Source organism: Lycium ferocissimum, chromosome 3 (assembly GCF_029784015.1).
Source record: "Lycium ferocissimum isolate CSIRO_LF1 chromosome 3, AGI_CSIRO_Lferr_CH_V1, whole genome shotgun sequence".
NCBI classification, from domain to species: domain Eukaryota; kingdom Viridiplantae; phylum Streptophyta; class Magnoliopsida; order Solanales; family Solanaceae; genus Lycium; species Lycium ferocissimum.
The window spans coordinates 3875076-3896296 of record NC_081344.1 but is presented as its reverse complement, the minus strand read 5'-3'; the positions used below and the strand labels follow the sequence as shown (position 1 = coordinate 3896296).

The 21221-nt window shown below is 35.1% G+C and overlaps 3 protein-coding genes across 4 annotated transcripts; 1 reads left to right on the top strand and 2 right to left on the bottom strand.

The window, feature by feature from the left end:
* Positions 1 to 5748: 5748 nt before the first annotated feature.
* Positions 5749 to 10223, top strand: LOC132049330 (E3 ubiquitin-protein ligase At4g11680-like). Of its 2 annotated transcripts, none has more exons than XM_059440084.1 (4): positions 5749 to 6231; positions 8048 to 8170; positions 9050 to 9350; positions 9948 to 10223. In XM_059440084.1, exons 1-4 carry the CDS (start codon positions 5831 to 5833, stop codon positions 10107 to 10109), a joined length of 987 nt encoding a protein of 328 aa, XP_059296067.1. In that variant the 5' UTR covers positions 5749 to 5830; the 3' UTR covers positions 10110 to 10223. The 2 variants fall into 2 exon arrangements, with proteins under 2 accessions (XP_059296067.1, XP_059296068.1); XM_059440085.1 differs by having other exon boundaries at positions 5750 to 6231; positions 8051 to 8170.
* Positions 10224 to 11729: 1506 nt separating this feature from the next.
* Positions 11730 to 13831, bottom strand: LOC132049329 (large ribosomal subunit protein cL37). The gene is made up of 2 exons (XM_059440083.1): positions 13697 to 13831; positions 11730 to 12239 (listed from the first exon to the last, which is right to left on the bottom strand). The coding sequence occupies exons 1-2, from the start codon at positions 13776 to 13778 to the stop codon at positions 11881 to 11883; spliced, it is 441 nt and encodes a 146-aa protein (XP_059296066.1). The 5' UTR covers positions 13779 to 13831; the 3' UTR covers positions 11730 to 11880.
* Positions 13832 to 14899: 1068 nt separating this feature from the next.
* Positions 14900 to 20347, bottom strand: LOC132049328 (uncharacterized). The gene is made up of 2 exons (XM_059440082.1): positions 20180 to 20347; positions 14900 to 19123 (listed from the first exon to the last, which is right to left on the bottom strand). Exon 2 carries the CDS (start codon positions 18992 to 18994, stop codon positions 15212 to 15214), a length of 3783 nt encoding a protein of 1260 aa, XP_059296065.1. The 5' UTR covers positions 18995 to 19123; positions 20180 to 20347; the 3' UTR covers positions 14900 to 15211.
* Positions 20348 to 21221: the final 874 nt, after the last annotated feature.

Here is a 21221-nt window from a genome sequence, read left to right as displayed (position 1 = left end):
GTTCTTGATACTTTCTATTGCTTTTGTTCTCCGTCACTTTTCTTTGATATGGGAACGTCTTGGAGACGGCCACTTTATGAAATAATCTCCATTTTCACATTACTGCCATATAGAGAGGAAAGGGCCCCCTCGGAAGCCATTTGATGACGAGTTTACATATTAGGATAATAACAACAACAACATACCCAGGGTAATTTCACCCTATCTTTAAAGCAATTGTCTACAGCAGGGGCCGGCGGATGCACCATTGTAGGTATGGGTCTTGAACCCATAAATTTCCACACGGAGCATAATATATGTGTAAAAATTAATTAAAGTTGCAATAAACAGTAGAAATAAACTATAATTTTAAAAATGTAATGGATTCAATCTTCAATCTTAAAGGTTTGAACTCGTAAAATTTAAATTCTGAATCCGTCTCTCTTCTACAATTCTGCGTTTTGGCAGTGTATGGCTCAAACACATATCAGCTCCCTGCATTCAAGTTAGACAAGGACCTTATAGTAAGGTGTCATTCGAAAAACACACCATTTGGAAGTTAGACAAGGACCTGATGGTAGGGTGTCATTCCAAAAGCACACCTATTTGGTTATTAGAAAAGAATATTTAGATGTTGAGAAAAATAATTTGTTTTAATTACTACTTAGTATTCAAATCTTAATACAACACTCAGATATATATTTAGATTCAAACGTTCAAATCATAAATCTGAATACACATCAATTGCTCCTTCGATTTTTTTTTTTTTGTGGTACATAAGAAAGTGTATATGGCCCCATGTAACTCTCCATACTTTGTAAATATTGAATGTTGGTAAGTTGCGAGGTGATGGGAATTATTTCGATATAATCATTGAAAAACTATAATAAAATATGACTAATTTATATTACAAGGACAAATCGAAGTAAATATCAGATGCTATGATATTAAAGGTAAACATTTCCTGCTATCTCATAGGATATAAGCTTTTATAAATAACAATTTTTAAATAACAACTAACTGTTTACCTTCTCAATCAACGAATAAAGAAGATACACGAAAAATCTTAACCAAAAATTCAACTCTTAAACTTGAAGTTAGATGTTGAACCACAAACCTGAAACTCAACGCATGTGTAACAAATGAGAAAAGGCCATAAATAGTTCCTTATCTATGGGAATAGGTCTAAAATGGTCCCTTAACTATATACTTACCAATTTTAGTCCTTTAACTATCCAAAAACTTATCAAATTTGGTCTCCGTCTATTTTTTTATACAAATAGTGTACAAACTCATAAACCTTCGTGAGATTAATCGTTAAACCATTCCTCAGACCTATATTTCTTTCTCCCTGCTTCTTTTTCCTTAAGTTCATTTTTTAACCTCAACTTTTTTCCTCAAGTTCTCTCTCGCTTTTCGTAACCGACGGACTGCGTCGGTTAAAATAGACAAAAAACCGACCGAGTCCGTCGGTTTTGTTAAAAAAAAAAAATTAAAAAAAACCGACGGTCTCACGTGGTTTTTTTTTTTTTTTTTTTGAAAATTAAAGAATGAAATGTAGGAACTTGGAATCGAACCCGGGTATGTTCCTTGGCATTAAAGGGCTTTACCACTAGACCACTGATATTTTTTGGTCATATACTTACATTGATTTAATTTATACTGCTTTTTCGCTCTAAAAATTGATGGAGTCCGTCTCCGTCGGGTTTTTTATAAGAAAAATAAAAAATAAAAATAAAAAACCGATGGACTCCATCGATTTATTTTAGAAAATAATATAAAAAATAATTATATTTTTTCGCGCATTTTTGTGCAAAAAATAACCAACGCAGTCCGTCGGTTTTCTCAAAAAAAAAAAAAGATTTTAAAAAATCATTGAAAAAACCGACGGAATCCGTCGGTTTTTTCCATCGGTTTTTTTCTGTCTGTTTTTACCAGTTTTTTAGTAGTGTTTGAGAAGAGTGGTTACAGATATTTTGTGCCTGAGTTTGTCTTTTCGAATTTTAGAGACTCGAGAGCGATACCAATGCCAGAATGCTTTTTTTTTATTATTTTTTATTTTTTTCAACAAGAAGAACTTGAGGAAAAAGAAGCAGGGAGAGAGAAATATAGGTCTGAGGAATGATTTAACGATTAATCTCACGAAGGTTTATGAGTTTGTACGCTGTTTGTATAAAAAAATAGGCGGAGACCAAATTTGATAAGTTTTTGGATAATTAAAAATAGTTAAGCGACCATTTTAGACCTACTCCCATAGATAAGGGACTATTTATGACCTTTTCTCTGTAACAAATGGAAGCATTTAAGAGAAAATATTTCTTCACAAGGACAAGAGCGCACGAGCAACAAATATATATCATGTTACTAAAATTTCCTATTTCTTTTCTTTTTATTTTAATAATGATAGTATCTGGATTAGCTTGCGCTAAATTATTTTACACTCTGCTGCTTTCCACTAGTATAATTATCAAATAGCTTTGTTCATGTGAGTAATCACTTATAGTTTATTTATTTTGCTTCGAGAATAATTTTTAAATGCTAACCATTATAATATATGGAGTAAATCGACTAGTCTAAATTGAAGGTGGAGAGTAGGGGTGTACAAAGTAAACCGATAAACCGCACCAAACCGATAAACCGAGTCAAACCGAGAAAAAAACCCGACTAATGGTTTGGTTTGACTTGGTTTAGTGTTGGAAAAAAAAGCCCGACCATAATTGGTTTGGTTTGGTTTGGTTTTAACTAAAAAAAGTCAAACCGAACCAAACCAACCCGACATTACATGTATTCAATTTTTAAAACATTTTATACATAAAAATATTTATTTGTAAAGTAATTTATAAATATTTCTTAAATTTTTTCGTAATTTTTTATCTATTATCATATTATTCAAGCTTGAACTTAGAATTTTGAATGTCAATAAGTTTTATATCCTATGGATGTTAGTAACTCAAATAAAGTCCAAACCAAAACCAACTCAACACTAATCCTAACAAAAGAAATTCATTTTACCACTAGGAATGACAATAATGTTGGCTATCTATTATTTAGCTTTGCATAATTGATTTACAGTGTAAAAATACATAACTTAAGTTTTTTTCTTTGTCATGTAAGTAATACTTATTTTAGCATGATTTAGTATTTTTAGATTATGGTCATTTTCTTTTATGGCTTGTTAATTAGCAATATTTTTTTTATCTGATTATATTAGCTTTTGTTGAATATTTTAATACAATGTCATCACTCTTCTCACATTTTGTGTTATTTTCTTAAGAAATATCTTAATTATATAATTGTATCTTACTAGGACTAAAGAAATATTTGAAGTAAAAGTTATATGTTTTGTATCAAGAGTATTCCGAAAAAAACCCTAAAAAACCCGAGAAAACCGAACAACCCGAGATTGAAAAACCCGAATTTTATTGGTTTGGTTTGGTGTATAAATTTTAAAACCCGACGCAATTGGTTTGGTTTGGTGTTTAAAAAATCCGAACCAACCCGGTCCATGTACACCCCTAGTGGAGAGAGTAATTTTCAAACTATACTTCATGGTATATTATATCAATTTCGTCTAGCAAGGATAAAACTTTCCCTTTCTTCACTTCTCAATTTTCTTAAAGATGTCTTATTTTAAAATTTCTTATATTATTTAGAGTAAATGTTGATAACCTCCCTACTCTTTTTGATTTGGAATAGTATTATGAAAAAATTTACGCAATAGTATTACATAGAAATTTAAAAGTCTTGAATTTAGTCTTGAATTTAAGTCCCAAAAAATTTTATTTCGAAAACCTCAAATTTCTTTTCGAGATTTCTCCTTAGAGCTTCACAATTTTGAATATCTTCACCCCTAAAAAGTGTTTGAATAGATTCAAAAACAATATTTTAAATCCTAATGATAAAGTCGAATCTAATTAAAAGATTGTGTGCAAGCATAATAAATAACCTACCTTGTATCATCAAATTTCTTTTTACCTTCTGCAAAGTAATTTTGTGAAAATTAACCTACTTCACCAAAATTAATCAAATAATTAAAGTGAAAAACAATCCAAAGTCTATTTAGTTTTACGTTTTATGCTCCATTTGTTTAGTACTCATTAACAGCACGATTCTTTCATAATGCACTAAAATAACTATGGCATTCAAAAAGCAAGTTCGTAAAGTGATTGATAGGATTAACAATTTTTTTCCATAGGCTAACATAAGTTATTAATAATTTCTATTTAAATGTTAAGCACTACAACCATATAGAGTAAATTATTAATTAACTGTCACGAAAAAAGTATAGAGGGGAAAGGTAATTACGTGTATTATTGAAACAAGATAAGAATCTATTGATTATGACAACCAAGACAGAAAGTCATTACTATAATTTACCTTATCAGAAGAAATTATTAGGATACCATTTGAATCAACGTGAATGGAATTTTCTTCACATGATAAAACATTAACTAAATTCAAATATTCAAATACTATTAAATAAGAAAGGCTAACACATCCTAATGTCATGGATAAAGATAAAATTCGAGAAAAACTTATCTGAACTCACCATATGCACTAAATTGTGATTTATCTTAGTTAAGTGCTAAATGAATTCTAACTGACAATACTCATCACCTATCATGATTAAGAAATAGAACTTAATATAAACAAATTTATATTATGTATTTATTAGTTTAAAATATGCACAAATCCGATAAATATTTACCTAAAACTAGTATAGAAAAACTAAAATAACAAACTCTAAACAACCCTCCTCCCAACCTTGTGCATCCAACCATATGCCATGTCCCCACCCATAGATATAATTTCTTGTTTTTTAATTCTTATTTAGAATTTGTGTCAACATAAGCAAATATCATTATAACTTTCACACTTAAACATGCACCACAAGAGCATTCACACCATCTTTAAAATAAAATTCAAATTGAACCCAAATCATTATTTTGGTACAAGAAAAAACGTGTTTTGAATGGAAATGTTTAATTGTTTCACACTTTCACCTGAGAGTTGAGGCTACAAGTCAAAATTCAGTTAATATATCTCTAAGGGGTCGTTTGGTTACTGACTAGAGTTATGCATATTGTTTTACACTTTCACTTGAGAGTTGAGGCTACAAGTCAAAATTAACTTAAATTAATATATCTCTAAGGGGTTGTTTGGTTGCTGACTAGAGTTATGCATGTATTAGTTAAGCAGGGATTAACAAAGTTTAATTATACAGAATTTAGTTATTCACGTATTAATTATTCCATATCATAAGCTGCATAAATAAAATATAAATTTTCTCATAACTTATACATATATTATTTATGCGGGATTCTAAATTGATAACCAAACACAATACTTGATAGGAGTACTCGTAATGCTGATTTTAGTACATGAATTATTCAATTCCTAACCAACAACCAAACAACCCCTAAAAGTTGGAGGAAATTATGCAACTCAACTTCTATTTTGGTTCTTTTTCCTTTTGGAAAGTTTAAATAGCTTCACATGATTGACCAAAATTAATTATATTTCTAAAAGTTGGAGAAAATTATATGTAACTCAACTTCTATTTTTTAATTTTTTTCCCTTTCTTTCACTTCATATTTTATGCATATGACAAAAAATTGGAACCCCCACTCACAAGAGTGCCAATGCCACTTACCAAGAATTACCAGAATTTCTTCTTTTTCTCCAAACCCAATACATATAGCATTCCACTAGTTCTCACCCAAAACTCCTGAGTACTCATCATTTTCACCACTAACCCCCCCCCCCCCCCCAACCCCCCCCCCCCAAAAAAAAAAAAAAAAAACTTCATAAAAACACTTGAACAAGCAAAAAGATTGAAACTTTATGCAAAATGGACCAAGAATTGCAAAGAAATTTAATTGAACCAAGATACTTTAGAGGTTTAAGTACCCCTTTTTCTTTTTCTTTAACAAGATTAGCCTCTTCTTTTAATCTTCAACAAAATCAAAGTTTTGATGATGATGATTATGGTGATTATGGTTATTCAAGACCCATTGTGGTTCTTGATGTGATATGGAATTTAGCATTTGTTTTGGTTTCTTGTTTTGTGTTATTGACAACTATTGGAGAAAAACCTTCAACTCCATTAAGGCTTTGGATTGGTGGCTATGCACTTCAGTGTCTATTGCATGTTGGTTTTATTTGGATTGAGTTTCAAAGAAGGAGTAATTTTGATGATTTTGATGCTGTTAATTTTGATGGGGTTTCTCCTTTTTCACTGTTTCACAGCAGGTAAATTTTACTTACAATTTTTCTGATTTTAGGGTTTGGTAGTAAATATTATATTTAATTTTTAGTTAGTTTTTGGAGTTTTTTAAATCTGACTGGATGGTTTATGCAGCTTTCTGGACAGGGAAAGAGTTTTTTTTTTAAAAAAATAATAATTAATTTTGGAGTTTTTTATAATATGATTGGATGGTTTATGTAGCTATCTGGACAAGGATAGTTTTTTATTTTATTTTATTTTGAATAAAAAAGGATGAGCTTTGGTTGTAATTGGCTTGTTGCATGTTACTCTTTACCTAGGAATATGTTCAGTCTCTTTTCCTTTTCCTCTTATATCATATATTTATTGTTTACTGCCATTCTATGGTTTGTTCTATAATTTTCATATTATTTTTTCTATTTGCAGTAAATTTTTGGTTCTCTATAGGGTGGGGGTGGGGGTGGGGGTGGATAGTTCATAATTAGAAATCCATCTACCTAGTTTCACTAGTATATTATTGTATTTGTCCTTTTTCCTCTTTGGGTTTCTGAGTTTGTTGTCATAGTATTCTTATAGTTTACTGAATTCCCAAAGAATAATAATTGGGGCAGCAATTTAATATGCATTTAACAAAGATGAGTAAGAAATAGAATTTTGTTTTTAATGAAAAAAGTGTGAAAGCTTATTGCAAGATCCCATTTTTGTGGTACATATTACATGTACAGTCAGGCCTCTCTATAACAACCATCTTTCTGTGTGAGTTTCGGAAATATCCCCATTCATAGGTCCGAGATCTACATCTATGAATTGAAAGGTCCGAATGATCAACTCTGCATTCAGTTGTTAGAATCGATAGGTCTTCAAATTGTTCAATTGAAAAAATTGAAACCCTTTTTATTGGACGATCATGATACTTCCCCTCTATTATAACATTCCACTATAATAGGCATGTTTCCTGTGGAACCGATTTTTCATTTTATGTTATATTATATTATATGTTCTCTATAACAACATTTCGCTATAGCAGCTAGAAAACATCGGAACAAACGACGCCATTATAGAGAGGTTTGACTATATCTCGGGTAACGTCTATCTAGGAGTGATTGTATCTAAAGACAGAAATTTCACACTGCTTCCCTTCATTTGAATCTGAGGTCCTCTTTGAAATAAGTGTAACTTTTAGTCAATTGATTTGATAAACCAAGTCTAGGGATTTTTTTCTCAAATGGTCAAGTTTGATGGAGATTTCCCGGAGTTGATAGCCTTAATTGTCCGTGTAGGGAGAAGTGAGACTTATAACCTCTAGTTTTAGAATCCCTAGTACGAGTGAATTGGGACTTATATAGAGCACAATTGAATATAGAGGATCTTATAGCCGACTTAGACTAATTTGGGATTGATTATCAAAATAAACAACGAAAATAGTGCTCATGCGATCAAAACCTCAAGAATTCAACAAGGCAAAATACAATGGTGAAATTGATCTAAGCACATGACTGCTTCTCTGTTTCTTTCCTTAGTTCATTGGGTTCAAAGATCAAGAGAGGGAAATAAACAAAAATTGCTTCTTCTCTGTTTCTTTCCTTCCCAAAAGTATCGAGAGTTCATTTTTCAAAGTTACTTCACTTCTGTTTTTTTTTTTTTTTTTTTGTAACCGTGGTGTCTAGGATTGCTTGCGCGCACCCCGACTAAAGCTCAAATTTCTGATCAATCTTGACAATTTTGAGTGCGAGATATTATCACTCTTAATGATGACAACAACAACAACATACCCAGTGTAATCCCACATCACTCTTAATGATGAAGGCTGTGTATTTAACTTTCCATCATTTTATATTTTAGCAGCATCATGAAGAGGCTGGAATCAATCAATACTGTGATTTCATCAATCTGGTGGGTGTTTGGCTTTTACTGGATTGTTATGGGTGGCCAGGCACTGCTGCAAGATTCACCTCGTCTTTACTGGTATGAGCCTTGCTTCTAGAATTTGAAAGTTTTTTTTACTTTGTATTTACCGCTGTGAGGCGTGAGTTTCCTTTCCTCCCACACCCCCCAAAAGCAAATCCATAAGCAAAAAGTAAAATTGGAAAAATATACAAGGTGCGAGCTTGACTAAAGGGAAGGTTCCCTCGATATATGTAGCTAAAGAAATTAAATGGTGATTATTATTTCATTGCAGTTTACTTTCCATTGGCACATTTATGTTTATTTCTCAACTCTATGGGTGCCCTACTAGTTTTATTTGTTTTTTGGCTTAATTCATCAACAACCCCTTAAACCTTTTTGTTTTTGATAAGTACGACAAACCCTAATCTTGCCCGTAAATATCATTAAGACACTCGAACTACGGCACGGCTTGTTCCAATTGGGCGCCCTAACACATGATAAAGTGTTCTTATTAGACACTTGCGGTTCAAATTTTGAAAAAACTTTTGTGTGTGTTCTCAAGCGCCTATTAGGTAGTCAAGTTAACCATATAAAATATGTCATCTCCTTTAATTATACACATCAGCCTCAATTGGAACAGGCTTGAGGTTTTACAGGTTATTGTGGCTAATGTGTATAATTAAAGTAAGTGACATATTTTAAGTGGTTGACTTATCTACGTATTGGACACTTGAGAATAGGCGTAAAGTTTTTGCAAAAATTTGAACCGCAAGTGTCTAATAGGAACACTTTATCATGTGTTCGGGTGCTCAATTGGAAGTTCGAGTGTATACATGACATTTACGGGCAAGTTTAAGGGGTTGTGGATGTATTAAGCCTTGCTTTCTATATAATATATGAATGTGAAAACGTTGGTAAGTTTGATAGCTTAAATAACAATATCTTTAAATTTTGCAGGTTATCAGTTGTTTTCTTAGCATTTGATGTGTTCTTTATGATCTTTTGCATTGCGATGGCATGTGTAGTCTTCTTCGCGCTCTTTTGTTTCTTTCCGTTTATCGCAACAGTTGCATATGCCATGAGACTTGGAGATGGAGCATCTGAAAATGATATCAAGACTCTTCCCAAGTATAGATATGGTCAAACAAATACTTCAGGGAGCCTCGTAAATGTGAAGACGGGAGATGATCACTTGTTATCACAGTTCAACAGTAGTAGTGACTCTGTACCTGAGCTTGCTCTTCAACCAGATGATTCCGTAAGCACGTTTATCCACTTCTCCTCCATTTGAATCTTTTCAGCTTAGTTTACTATTTCTTCTCTTATACACACTCATTTTTTCAATTTTGAAATAAGGATTAGAGTCCAAGTATCGAGGAAAGTACACTGTGTAAATTATTACTCCCTCTGGCCCAATTTATGTGATACTCTTTCCGTTTTAGTCGGTCCCAAAAATAATAACACCTTTCTATATTTTGTAACTATTTAACTTTGAACTTCCATTTTACCCTTAATGAGATGATTTATAGCCACACAAAATATTTCTGACTTATTTTGGACCACAAGTTTCAAAAGTTTTTCTTTCATTCTTAAACTTTGCATCCAGTTAGACATCTTCACATAAATTGGGACGGAGGAGTATATGTCTTTTCTGTATCGTGAGGATTCACCATAAATCGACTAGTTGTACACTGGTTGTCAACCTACAATCTCTTGGTTTATTTGGACTTGTGACCGGCAATATAAGCAGAGCTCACACAGGGATAGCTATCGTCGTATATCAAACTATATTTCCTTATGTTATCTTTTGACCATAGTGGCTAACTTTTCATGTCAATATTGTTTGCCTACACAGGAGTGCTGCATTTGCCTCTACAAATATGTGGATGGGGTAGAGCTGTGTGTTCTTCCGTGTAATCACCATTTCCACCATGGATGCATTAGCAAATGGCTGAGGATAAATGCAACCTGCCCACTCTGCAAATTTAATATTCTTAGGGGTGACACTCTAGTCTGAGTAATTGTCTGTCAGAGAGTTGAGACTACTGAGAAATGTAATTTTTCCATGGCCTACGATCTTCTGTCAAAATGTATGTAAAATTAGCCATATTTAATGATTGTCTCACTGTCACTGTTTCTTGTCTTTAAGCTCCCCCCCTATTCCCTCCTGGCTGGCCTTATATGTATGATTAGTAAGCTTCTTTTTCAGCCTAGGACCGGTAAATGGTACTTAATAGAGTTCAAGTTCTATGCACGAACAGTGTAAAAAATTATTTACACAATCAGGTTTCTTGTAAGGTAATTACAGGGTAATAATATGATAAAAATGGTAAGTCACCTACGATCACAGATTAAAGTTCTCTAATATTGTAAAAATTCTAGACACTGTAAGCATATATAGTTATTTCCTTGATAATAGAGTGATTAGGTTAAACCTCCTCTACACTATCACTATTTTGCGAGTTTCATATCTAAATTGTTGCGTGTTCACAATTTTTTTTTTGAACTACCATGAACTCATTAAAATCCTCTATCAAAATCCTCTAGAGGAGTATGACAGGCTACGTGAACATTATGCTCCAAACGTTGTTCTAAAGAGTTCCAAGTGGCAATTTATGTGGAAAAGAATTTGAGTGAATAGGTTTAAAATCTCCCGTAAATTATCATCGTTTTGCGAGTTTCATACTTTAGGTGTTCATGGAACCTCCTAGAGTACAATGAACTTTATTGTGTCGGATAAACTCATTTTCAAGACTTTTTTCATCTCCTACGCGTCTTTCAGCATGTTATCTCAGATATTTTTCTACATATTTATTCATTTTTTTTTAGTTAAAGTAAGTTATAGTCTAGGATTATTAGAAACACTCAATAATATAAGTACGAAACTCACAAAATGATGATAGTTTAAGGAGGGTTTAACTTATTCATTGTTGATGATATGATAGCGTTGATAATGTTGCCATTGATGTGGCTAATATGTGGGCACTTGCAAGCAAAATCTGTCAACCACAAACTGGAAAAAGGCATTTCGTGGAGTTTGATTTGATAAAGATGCACTGAAGCAGTGAGTGGAGTCGCTCCTTTTGCTTTTAGTCTCGTCATCAGTCAATAAACCAAGTTTAGTCATATTGTTTACTAATCTAAAGGTGACAAAACAGTACAAGCATCCAGGGCCACCAATACGCTTAAGAGATATTCCAATGTCTATAATCACCAAGTCTGTTGGAGACAATGACACATTATACACAAATCTTGAAAAATTCAGCTTTTTTTGTACCAAATGCTTAGTGGTAACAATCGGAGAGAACACTAACTACATTCCTAGAATTTTTCGACGAGCTAAACCGACAAAATTTAGGAACAGAAGGGAGAGGAGAGCATTACCCTGAAGCCATCTTTGCACGAAAACATCCAATCCATCAAACAGAGCTTCCAGAAAAACTCAACAAAATGAGCAAAAGGCCATGGATGGCACAAGGGAACTTCACAAACAAAAACAAAAATAAAAATAAAAAAATAAATAAAGAAGTTCCTGGAACATATTCCCATGGAAACTTCAGCTTCAGAGAGAGTATAGGATGTTTTACCAACTACAAACTCAAGAACAAATATATTCCATCACAAATCAAGAAACAAATTGGGAAAAAATCTAATTAATTCATTAAAGTTTCAGATACAGATTGAAGAAAATGATCTCAAAGGTTAAAGTACTTCAAAATTTGAAAGTATTTCAAAATTGAAGGAATACAAGAAAGCAGATAAACTTGCAAGACATTTCAAGGTTAAGCCTAGACATTCTTGTTCTTCTTCATTTTTGAAGGTGGCCATCGCCCTTTCTTCCTTAGGTGGCGCTTCCTAACGAGTCTCTTCCTCCGTAGTCTAATCTTCTTTGCCAACTTCATTTTCATCTTCTGTTCAGCCATTTGCTGAAGCTTAGATTCCAGAGGGAGATTCTCAACAGGCACACTTTCCTCATTTTTCTCTGGTGAAGGCTCGGGATTATCAGAACCGACACTATCAATGTCCGCGGCCGCCTTGGCGATCAAAGCGCCTCTCTTTTTGGAGATAAGAGGTGCTTGAATATTACCATTGGCAAATGACTTTGTTGCCAGGGTAACGTGATTGTTGCAGAACCTGGAGGCTAAATACAGAATAGATTACAACGTTCAGAACCTTTTATAGCGTGGTCACATGAACCAAAAGAAAATCGAGCAAACTTTTTATATCTTTTTATTCCTTTCTAATTTTCAAGAGTCGATATATATATATATATATATATATATATATATATATATATATATATATATATATATATATATATATATATATATTTGAAAAAGAAGTACCAAATGCATGTCCTATGTTTCAGTCACCTAACGTTTGTTTGAACACTTCCTATTCAGTGTAAACTGTAAACTCATGTGTTCTGAACAATATCCTATATTTGTAATACTCAAGTATCGTATGTGCACAGAAATGAATACTAATTTTGATGGGATACCTAAAAGAATAGTGCATCATTAGAACGTGATTGATAGTGCACCATTAGAACGTGATGGACTTAATCAATCATAATCATATAAAAGGCATATATTAACCTCAAATTGTTTGATACACTGTTGTCAATATAAAGAAATTTGAATTGAAAACAAAAATATATAAAAAAAGGACTTGTGTTGGAATTGACACTACAGTTCTAATCTGCCTAGAAGGAGTTCTACCGCTTGAACTCAGAGAGATGAACCCAAGAGTGACCCAAGCCAAAATAGAGAGAGTAGAAGAATACAACTATCTACTCGGGATCACAGTTCCCACCATTCCTTTGAAGAAGTGTTCACTGTTCAGCCACACTCTCGATGGAATAGTCTTTAGCAAAACGCTCTCTTTAACCAATCAAACAAATGGAATGAAAGAAAGAATAAGTAGCTCCGCACGCCTAGAATAAGATAGACCCGTCGCTATAGATTTTTTAACCCCTGAAATTGTCCAAACATATCTGGCATACTTGACGAACAGTTAAAATCCGATATAATACAAAGCGTAGACCCTGAACCCCCCCCCCCCCCCCCACACACACACACCCCACGCCGCCTTCCCAATCAACTACCCTCAATTCCAAATTAGTTGAATTCAGCTACATGAATCCTCTGTACCCATTTTCTCTATTCAAGTCCATTTCAATACTAAATACTTTGTCTTGTAAGTCAAATTAAGGGTTCTTTAAACAATAACGAAAACATGATAAAAAAAACCTCACATTTTCTTTTTTTTGGCACCCAAATGGGCAAAAAGAATGGTCATCCCAAATTACATGTAACATAACAAGAAAACAACTAAAGTTACAGAAAATAAAATGCAGAAGCACGAAAACCCAAAACCCAGCTTGAAGTTGAACACCTCTTGAAAAAAGAAAATATTTTCAACAACATATATCGAGTAACCAAAAGGACAAAACAGTCAAGCATAATAAAATTGAACTAACTAATTCAAAGCAAGAAAACCCACCCTTAACAGGGTCTCAACAATTCAAAATCTCAAATAACATAGAATTTACACTTATAGGGTATTCATCAGAGAATAAGGTTAAGAAATAATAATAATACTTGCCTGGGAATGCAGAAGGTAGTGAAGAATGATAGGAGAGAAGAACAGATGAAGTTGTAGTGCTGAAGATGAGGAGAGCCATTGCTCCTGCTTTCACTTTGTTTTTCTGGATAACAAGACTATTTTACAGGGGTATATATGACTAGAAAACTAGAAGAACAAATTTGTGATACCTTTACCCATGTTATAAAAGGGGCCCAATTATGTTAAATGAGAATTGAGATATATTACTGATTACTTACTTGAGTTCACTCAAAATTATTTTAACCGGTACCATTAAAGTACAAGGCACGATGGTATGATTTTACCACTTTGTTTTGGGTGAATTATGTATAAATAATCCCTTTTCTTTTCTTTTTTTTTTGTTGTGTAATCCATATTTGAAATTCGCTAATCCGACTAATTCAAATTCGTGACAAGCAGGATTCTCCATTTCACAGCTCGAATTTAAAACATCTGAGTAAAAATGGAGAAATCTCATCCATCCCACCACACTTTTTGGTGATAAATTATGAAATCCTTGATTAGTCATATTTTATATGAAGTGGTTGTATTCAAGAAGTTATTTTATTTATACATGATATTAGTGGTAGTTGATACAAATATTGGAAATAATAGATGAGACTTTAGTTTGAAATAATTTCGAGGAATGCCAAAAAAATCACTTACATTTGAGAATAGGTTAAAAGTAATCTCTTAAACATACTTTTAACGATAATTTTGTTAAGTTCTAAATCGTGCACAACAACAAATGTGTAATTTACTTATATAGTCAACTATTGGAAAGTTGTCTTAACTAAGAAAAACTTAAATGAAGAGATATCAACGATAAGGATTCAAATAATTGACGATTCCAACTTGTTTAAGGTTTTAAACGAGCAGTCCCTCCTCACCCGTGCACTTGATAATAAGATGAAGATAAGAACTACTCTTGAAATTGGGAAACATTTTCAATTGCGTTCTTCTTCGACCATCACGGTTAATATATGGGTTAGCAAAACATGCCTCCAATGACACTAATGCTAATGAAGCAGGTCTTTTGTGAATAATAAAATTCTGTTTCTTGGTTTCTGATCAGATAATAATTGCTAATAGACTTGCATTTTGGCAAATTCAGCAGAATCTCGAACATTGAAACCCATGAACCCTGAATTTAAGTATAGTTCTAGCCAGAACACTTTCAAGACGTAGCCAGCTAACATAGCAAAAACAAGACCAATCACTACAACACTTCATACAAAAATCTTATTCATTGTCCAGATGAAAGCTAAGCAACTATATTTAGAAAGGGGGAAAGCATGGAACAGGAGCAAATTTATGTGGTACAATTAGAAGAAAAGATACATCATCTCCAAGAACAGCTTATGTCTTGAAAACAACCACCTCAACATCAAGCTGTCATCATAAGTCCTTGACAAAAAACAAAAGATGCTATAACCAGAGACGCTACTCCATCACGCTGCAATAGGAAAATGCCTAAAATGGTAGAGCAGCCATAAGAGGCAAATATCTTATCTAAATAAACATGTTCAGCTCGGGCCTACTGAAGACATTGTTTTCATCATCTTCCAGAATAGGATAAGAAGCTACAAGGGCATCCTGAGCGCCGATATAGAGTGAGTTGTAAATCTTCCAGTAAACTTCCCTAACCTTCCTTGCTGGATGGAACAACCCCTGTAGACAATAGTTAAGGACCACGGCTGCTCCCAGTGCAACCCTCATTCCTTCAATGGCTTCCATAACTGCATTGATCACATGTGGAGATGTCTCGAAAATGTTTGGCCATACATAATTCAATAGGTGGACAAGTGCATCTTCACATCCAAGCCCAGCAACTCCAAGAGCCATGTGCTTCACAGCAGAGGCAGCAGTCTGCCTATGTACCAGATCTCTGTCCATAAGAGCGTCTTCAAGTAATGGAGTCACAGCATATATATAGTCCTTGCCCATTTCTCCAATGTACTCGAAAAGGAAAGAGAGGGATTTCAAGACACCATTCTGGACATTAAGCTCAGGCACGCGATATTCGTTCATCAAGGCAGGCAGGACTGTAAAGGGAGAACAGGTTTCTGCAACAATAGCAATGGCGACAGTGGTACAGACACGGTTCTGACGTTCCTGCACCTTAAGATTGTTCAACAATGTTGCAAGCACATCCTGAGGTCCAATGGCTTTAGCAATGTACCCAAATGTGTTCACTGTTGCTCGACGGATACCTTTCTTGTGGGCTTTAAGCATCTCAAGAAGCTCAAAACAAATTCTCATCCATTCCCTTGCAGGAACAAATTCAGCACCACGGTCAGCAATTCGACCAACAAGGTCAATACAGTTCTCCTGGACTTTCTCGTGACGATTCTTCAAAATGGGTGTTAACCGAGGAAGCAAGTCCTTAATTGGAGGAGTCATTTTAGTCATACCAATAACATTCACAATAGCCTTGAGAGCCCCCAGTATAGATCCTAAAACCTCTGGGTATTCTTCTCCCAAGTACTCATACAAGACAACACCAAGATGGCCCATTAGTTGTTCTTCCCCACACTGCTTCATAACTACCGCAATTCTGGAAATCAGATCTGCAGCTTGCTGCCTCACCTTCGCACTCTTGTTGTTCAGTCGCCATTTTATGGTACCACAAATCTGAGGGAGGTATGGCTTAACTCTTTGGCCAAGGGCATTTACAACAGCTCCAAATCCGTTAAGCATCACATTGGCATCATCACTGGTTTGCTCTTGAAAGGCATAGAGGATTCCATCAATTAACAGCTCTTCTAAACGAGCATCAATATCAGATGCACCAAGATTTGCGACCACCTTCTCAATCGTCTCCATAACCATTCTTCTGTATGGCTCACTCTCATCTTTCAAGTCTTCAACAATTCTCCCTACTATATCAGCAACACCAGTTTTGTTTGCTATCTCCACAGTGGTTTCAACAAGCTGCTTGTAGTTTCTGCGGTCCAAAGCCATTCGTCTGACCCAGAAATTTCTGAAGAACTCTGGAAGAATGTCTTGTCGAATGTAATCTGGCTCCACACCTTCTGTACTCACACATTGCTTCACCACTTTCAGCACAATTTTTTTCATCTCCTCGTCAGGTGATTGAAACTCACGAATAAGGACCACCATGACTTCTTTGGTATAGTAGCTGGCATATACAGCATCCATAAGAGGAATGATGAAACCTATAGCCTTCAAGAAAGCAGCCAAAACCTTGCCACGATGTGATCTGATACCCTTCCATAAGGGCTTCAAAACGGAATCAAAACTCTCAATACCATATGGTGCAGCAGCTTCAGCAAGAGCGGCCAGAGAAAGAGCTGTAATGGTCCTGACCTTCTGGTTCTCATCGTTAAGACCATGCTCAATGATTTCCACCAGAGACCTCAGATGCGGAAGAACAGCACAACCAATGAGAATAGCAATCTGCTGAACAATCTTAATACCTGTATGACGAGCCTGCCAGGACTTCTTACTCTGACAAACAGCTTTCAGGAATGGCAGCAATGCAGGAATACCGAGTGCAGACGCAACAACGCTAAAAGCTCGAGCAGTTGTGTTCCTGACATATTCATCAATGTTGTCAATATCTGGACGCATGGCAGCGATCATAGTTGCCAAACCAGCTGCCTTGCTGAGATTAGATATGATTTCCCTCCCTTCAACACGGGCATAATAATCTTCATCAATCAGCAGAGGTTCAATCACGACAAGAATCTTGTGCACATACGGGCGAACCAATTCATCCAATTTGTAGAGTACCCTATCGATAACCTTAACCAGCAAGTGCCTTTCTTGGTCTTCGAGTGTGGGTTGCATGAGCAATGGCAGAATCCGATTGAATAAAGGCCCAGCACCAAATTCTCTGGCCTTATCAGTGAGTTGTCTCAAAGCAGTTTTCCTCTGAGGGGGTGTGCCATTTTTAACCTTGAGCAAAAGCTTCATAATCTTTCGCTCCTTCTGTTCGTCAGGAGACAACTCCTCTTCATCATCTTCGTTCAACAAAGAACCAAAGTACTGGTAATCCTCAGGCTTCATAAATGGCAAACCACCCGGCATTTCTTTTGGTACATCAAACTGTTGACCCCGATTTTCCTCAGGAATAGAATACAGGGGAGTCCCTATAGGAGTTGGTGTGGCAAGAAGCTTCCTGGCAGGTGTTCTAATGGGAACATAGGATGCTGGAGGATCCAAAATCTTATACCCTTCCTGAGGAAACATTGCATCAAGCTCCTCATCGGTTAAGGGTCGATTTCTCTCCTCAATGTCCTTCTCCCACCTCATCAAATTGTATTGTTCAGGAGTCATTGGACCACGCAAATTAATGGCACCAGGGGTTGGTGTAGCTAGTTCAACCCCCCCAACAGGAGTAACACCTGGTGTATAAGCTGCTGCCGGGGTAGCACCTGCCATAGGAGTTGCACTTCCCATAGTGGCTGGAGTCTCATCCCACCTTGACCTCTGTCTTTTAGGTGTGGGGGTAGCAAGACCCGCAAGCTTCGGTGTAGCATCCCAAGACATACCAGCTGGGGTTGCACCTGGAGTAGCACCACCAGCAGGTGTAGCATCTGAATCAGCAACCCTACCAGGTGTGGGTGTCTCATCCCACCTATTCTTCTTGACCGAGGGAGTTGCATCACCAACCCTCCCGGGTGTCGGGGTTGCATCCCACCTACCAATCCCAGGAGTCGAGTCCGGCAAGTCCCAATCCGAACCAGCTTTTGCCTTCTTGGCACCACCGTCATTATCCTGAGATTGGTCCCACCTATTCCTCCTCTTCTGAGCTGGCTTCTCAACCTCCTCTTTCTTCTCCGCTGCCTTTTCTTGCTCTTCCTTCTTCTTCTTCGCTATCTCCTTCATCAACTCTTCCTTCTGCCTCTTCAAAGCCTCCTCCCTCATGGCATCTGCATAAGTCCTCACTTCTGGCCCTGGGGTCTTATCCAAAAAGGGATCCTGCCTCTCAGGGGAAATCACACGATTCAACCTCCTCCTCCTATAATCATCCTCCCTATCAATAATCTTATTTGTTTTGTTAAACCCTGTCGGCTCATCCTCTTCACCGGAACCCCGTGGAACCTCCTTGAAGAACTGTTTCGGGGCAGTATATGATGCCATCTTCCTAGCAACCTCATTCTCAGTATCAAAAGCATCATCATCATCAACCACCGGAATGGATTTCTCATAACCCTCGAATTTATTCGAGCTATAAAGATCAGTATCAAAAGTCACCGAAGTCATAGAAGCGAGCTGCTGCTCCATCTTCTTCCTCTCCTCTTGCGTCTTCTGAATCTCATCATCCATTTTTATATACTCAGTCAAGTTGTCCTCCCACACACTCAAAAGAACCAACCCTAACTGAAGATTTATACCACCAAACCAGCTGAATCAGAGTAAATAAGGAAATACGCCGAATATGCACTAAACAAGAACCTGAACACACAAACAAAATTGAACAAATTATCAGAACATTAGCAAATCAGTTTGAATCTTCAAATTAATAGCAAAATAACACTAACAAAAATGATGGAACGAAATCTAGCAAATTTCAATTTTCCACCCAACACTCAAAATTTCAAAAACCCTAACCCTAACTGAAGATTTATCGAACCACCAAATCAAAGCTAATTCAGGAAAAATAAGGAGATATTGTATGAATCCACTAACTAAGAACCTGAATACACAAAGAAATTGAACAAACTATCAGAACATTAGCAAGTATACATTGCATAATCAGTTTGAATCTTCATACAACTTTAAACACCCTAACTGAAAATTTATCGCACCACCAAATCAAAGCTGATTCAGGAAAAATAAGGAGAAATGGTATGAATCCACTAACTAAGAACCTGAATTCACAAAGAAAATTGAGCAAACTATCAGAATATTAGCCAACTATATATCACAAAAATCAGTTTCAACCTTCATACAACTTCAAAATCAATAGCAAAATAATACAACGAAAATGATAGAACTAAAAATAGGGATTTCAATTTTCCACCCAACACTCAAAACTTCAAATACCCTAACCCTAAGTGAACATTTATCGAACCACCACCCCAGCTGAATCAGGGTAAATAAGGAAATACACTGAATATGCACTAACTAAGAACCTGAATTTCACAAAGAAAAATTGAGCAAACTATCAGAACATTGGCTACCATACATGTTCATAAAAATTCAAATTAATAGCAAAATAACAGTAACAAAAATGATAGCATAAAAATATAGGGATTTGAATTTACAAAATGAAATTTGAGAATAGCTAATAGAAAGGATATTATCCCAAGCAAATTGAGCAAAGCAAAGAATACTTCAAAAAACCCTAACCCTAACTGAATTCACAAAGAAAATTGAGCAAAATATCAGAACATTAGCACTTATATATTACAGAATCGGGTTAAATTTCATACAACTTCAAATCAATAGCAAAATAACACAACATTAAAATCTAGGGATTTGAATTTACAGAATGAAATGAAAAAATACCTGATAGAAAGGATATTATTATCCCAAAGCCCTAGCAGCAAGGCTAATGTACGCCGGTGTTGCGAAGTGAATGGTGGGGTTTTACGTTTTGTTGAGAGAGTGAAATACGACACAGTATCGTATATGAAACCCCACTACACCGCCTTCCTGGGTCGGTTCGGGTGAGTAAATATATGGAGTATCCAACCCGAATTAAAAAGCATCAGAGACAAATTAAATAAGCAACCACACCAAATAGATTTTTTTTTAAAAAAAAAAAATAATAATTTGATTTAAATAAAAAAATGAACCAAATCAACTACGTGCTCTGTCCCAAAAAATTGTCTTATTTTTCTTATTAGTTTGTCCAAAAAAAAATTATGCATTTCTATATTTAGAAATAATTTAACTTTACAAGATGATTTACAGCTACATAAATATATGAGGCTTGTTTCGGACCACACATTTCAAAGGTCTTACTTTATTTCTTAAATTTCGTGTCTAGTCAAACTAAGACTCACAATCTTTTTGGGGCCAAGGGAGTATATAAATACGTATTTAAAATTTATAATTATACCTATAGAATATTTTTATATAAAAATTATATTTTGCACCATTGGTTCATCTATATGTTTTGCCTTTACATCTAGCTTGATTTATGGTCGAATTAATTGATCTTGTTTCTTTTTATGAAAATCGGCTCAAGCTGAATTCTGAATGCCCCTAGTGGGGGAATACAATTGTTTTGATTGTTTTTTCTTTTTTCTGAAGTGTGTTTTGATTGACCGCATTAACAGATAATTCGAGCATACTAGTACGTGCATCTCGATTTCAAACTACTTGAGATTGACTATATGTATATTATACGTGTATTATACGTGTTGCTTGCTGTAGATCGAAATTTAACATCCATAATGTTGAATAATGTTAGCAACTTAGCATATGTGCATAAGGAATTTTTTTTTTCACTAACTAATGCAGTATTTTGATTGGCCGCGTAAGAAAAGACAATATCCGCATAACTAATTCAATGTTCAGTGGGCGTTATTAAGCTTAATATGTG

Coding starts and splice junctions, on each gene's coding strand:
- LOC132049330 (XM_059440084.1), top strand. CDS start 5,831: ATGGACCAAGAATTGCAAAGAAATTTAATTGAACCAAGATACTTTAGA. Junction 8,171..9,049: donor GATTCACCTCGTCTTTACTG/GTATGAGCCTTG, acceptor TAAATTTTGCAG/GTTATCAGTTGTTTTCTTAG. Junction 9,351..9,947: donor CTCTTCAACCAGATGATTCC/GTAAGCACGTTT, acceptor TTGCCTACACAG/GAGTGCTGCATTTGCCTCTA.
- LOC132049329 (XM_059440083.1), bottom strand. CDS start 13,778: ATGGCTCTCCTCATCTTCAGCACTACAACTTCATCTGTTCTTCTCTCC. Junction 12,240..13,696: donor ACCTTCTGCATTCCCAGGCA/AGTATTATTATT, acceptor AATCTATTCTGT/ATTTAGCCTCCAGGTTCTGC.
- LOC132049328 (XM_059440082.1), bottom strand. CDS start 18,994: ATGGATGATGAGATTCAGAAGACGCAAGAGGAGAGGAAGAAGATGGAG.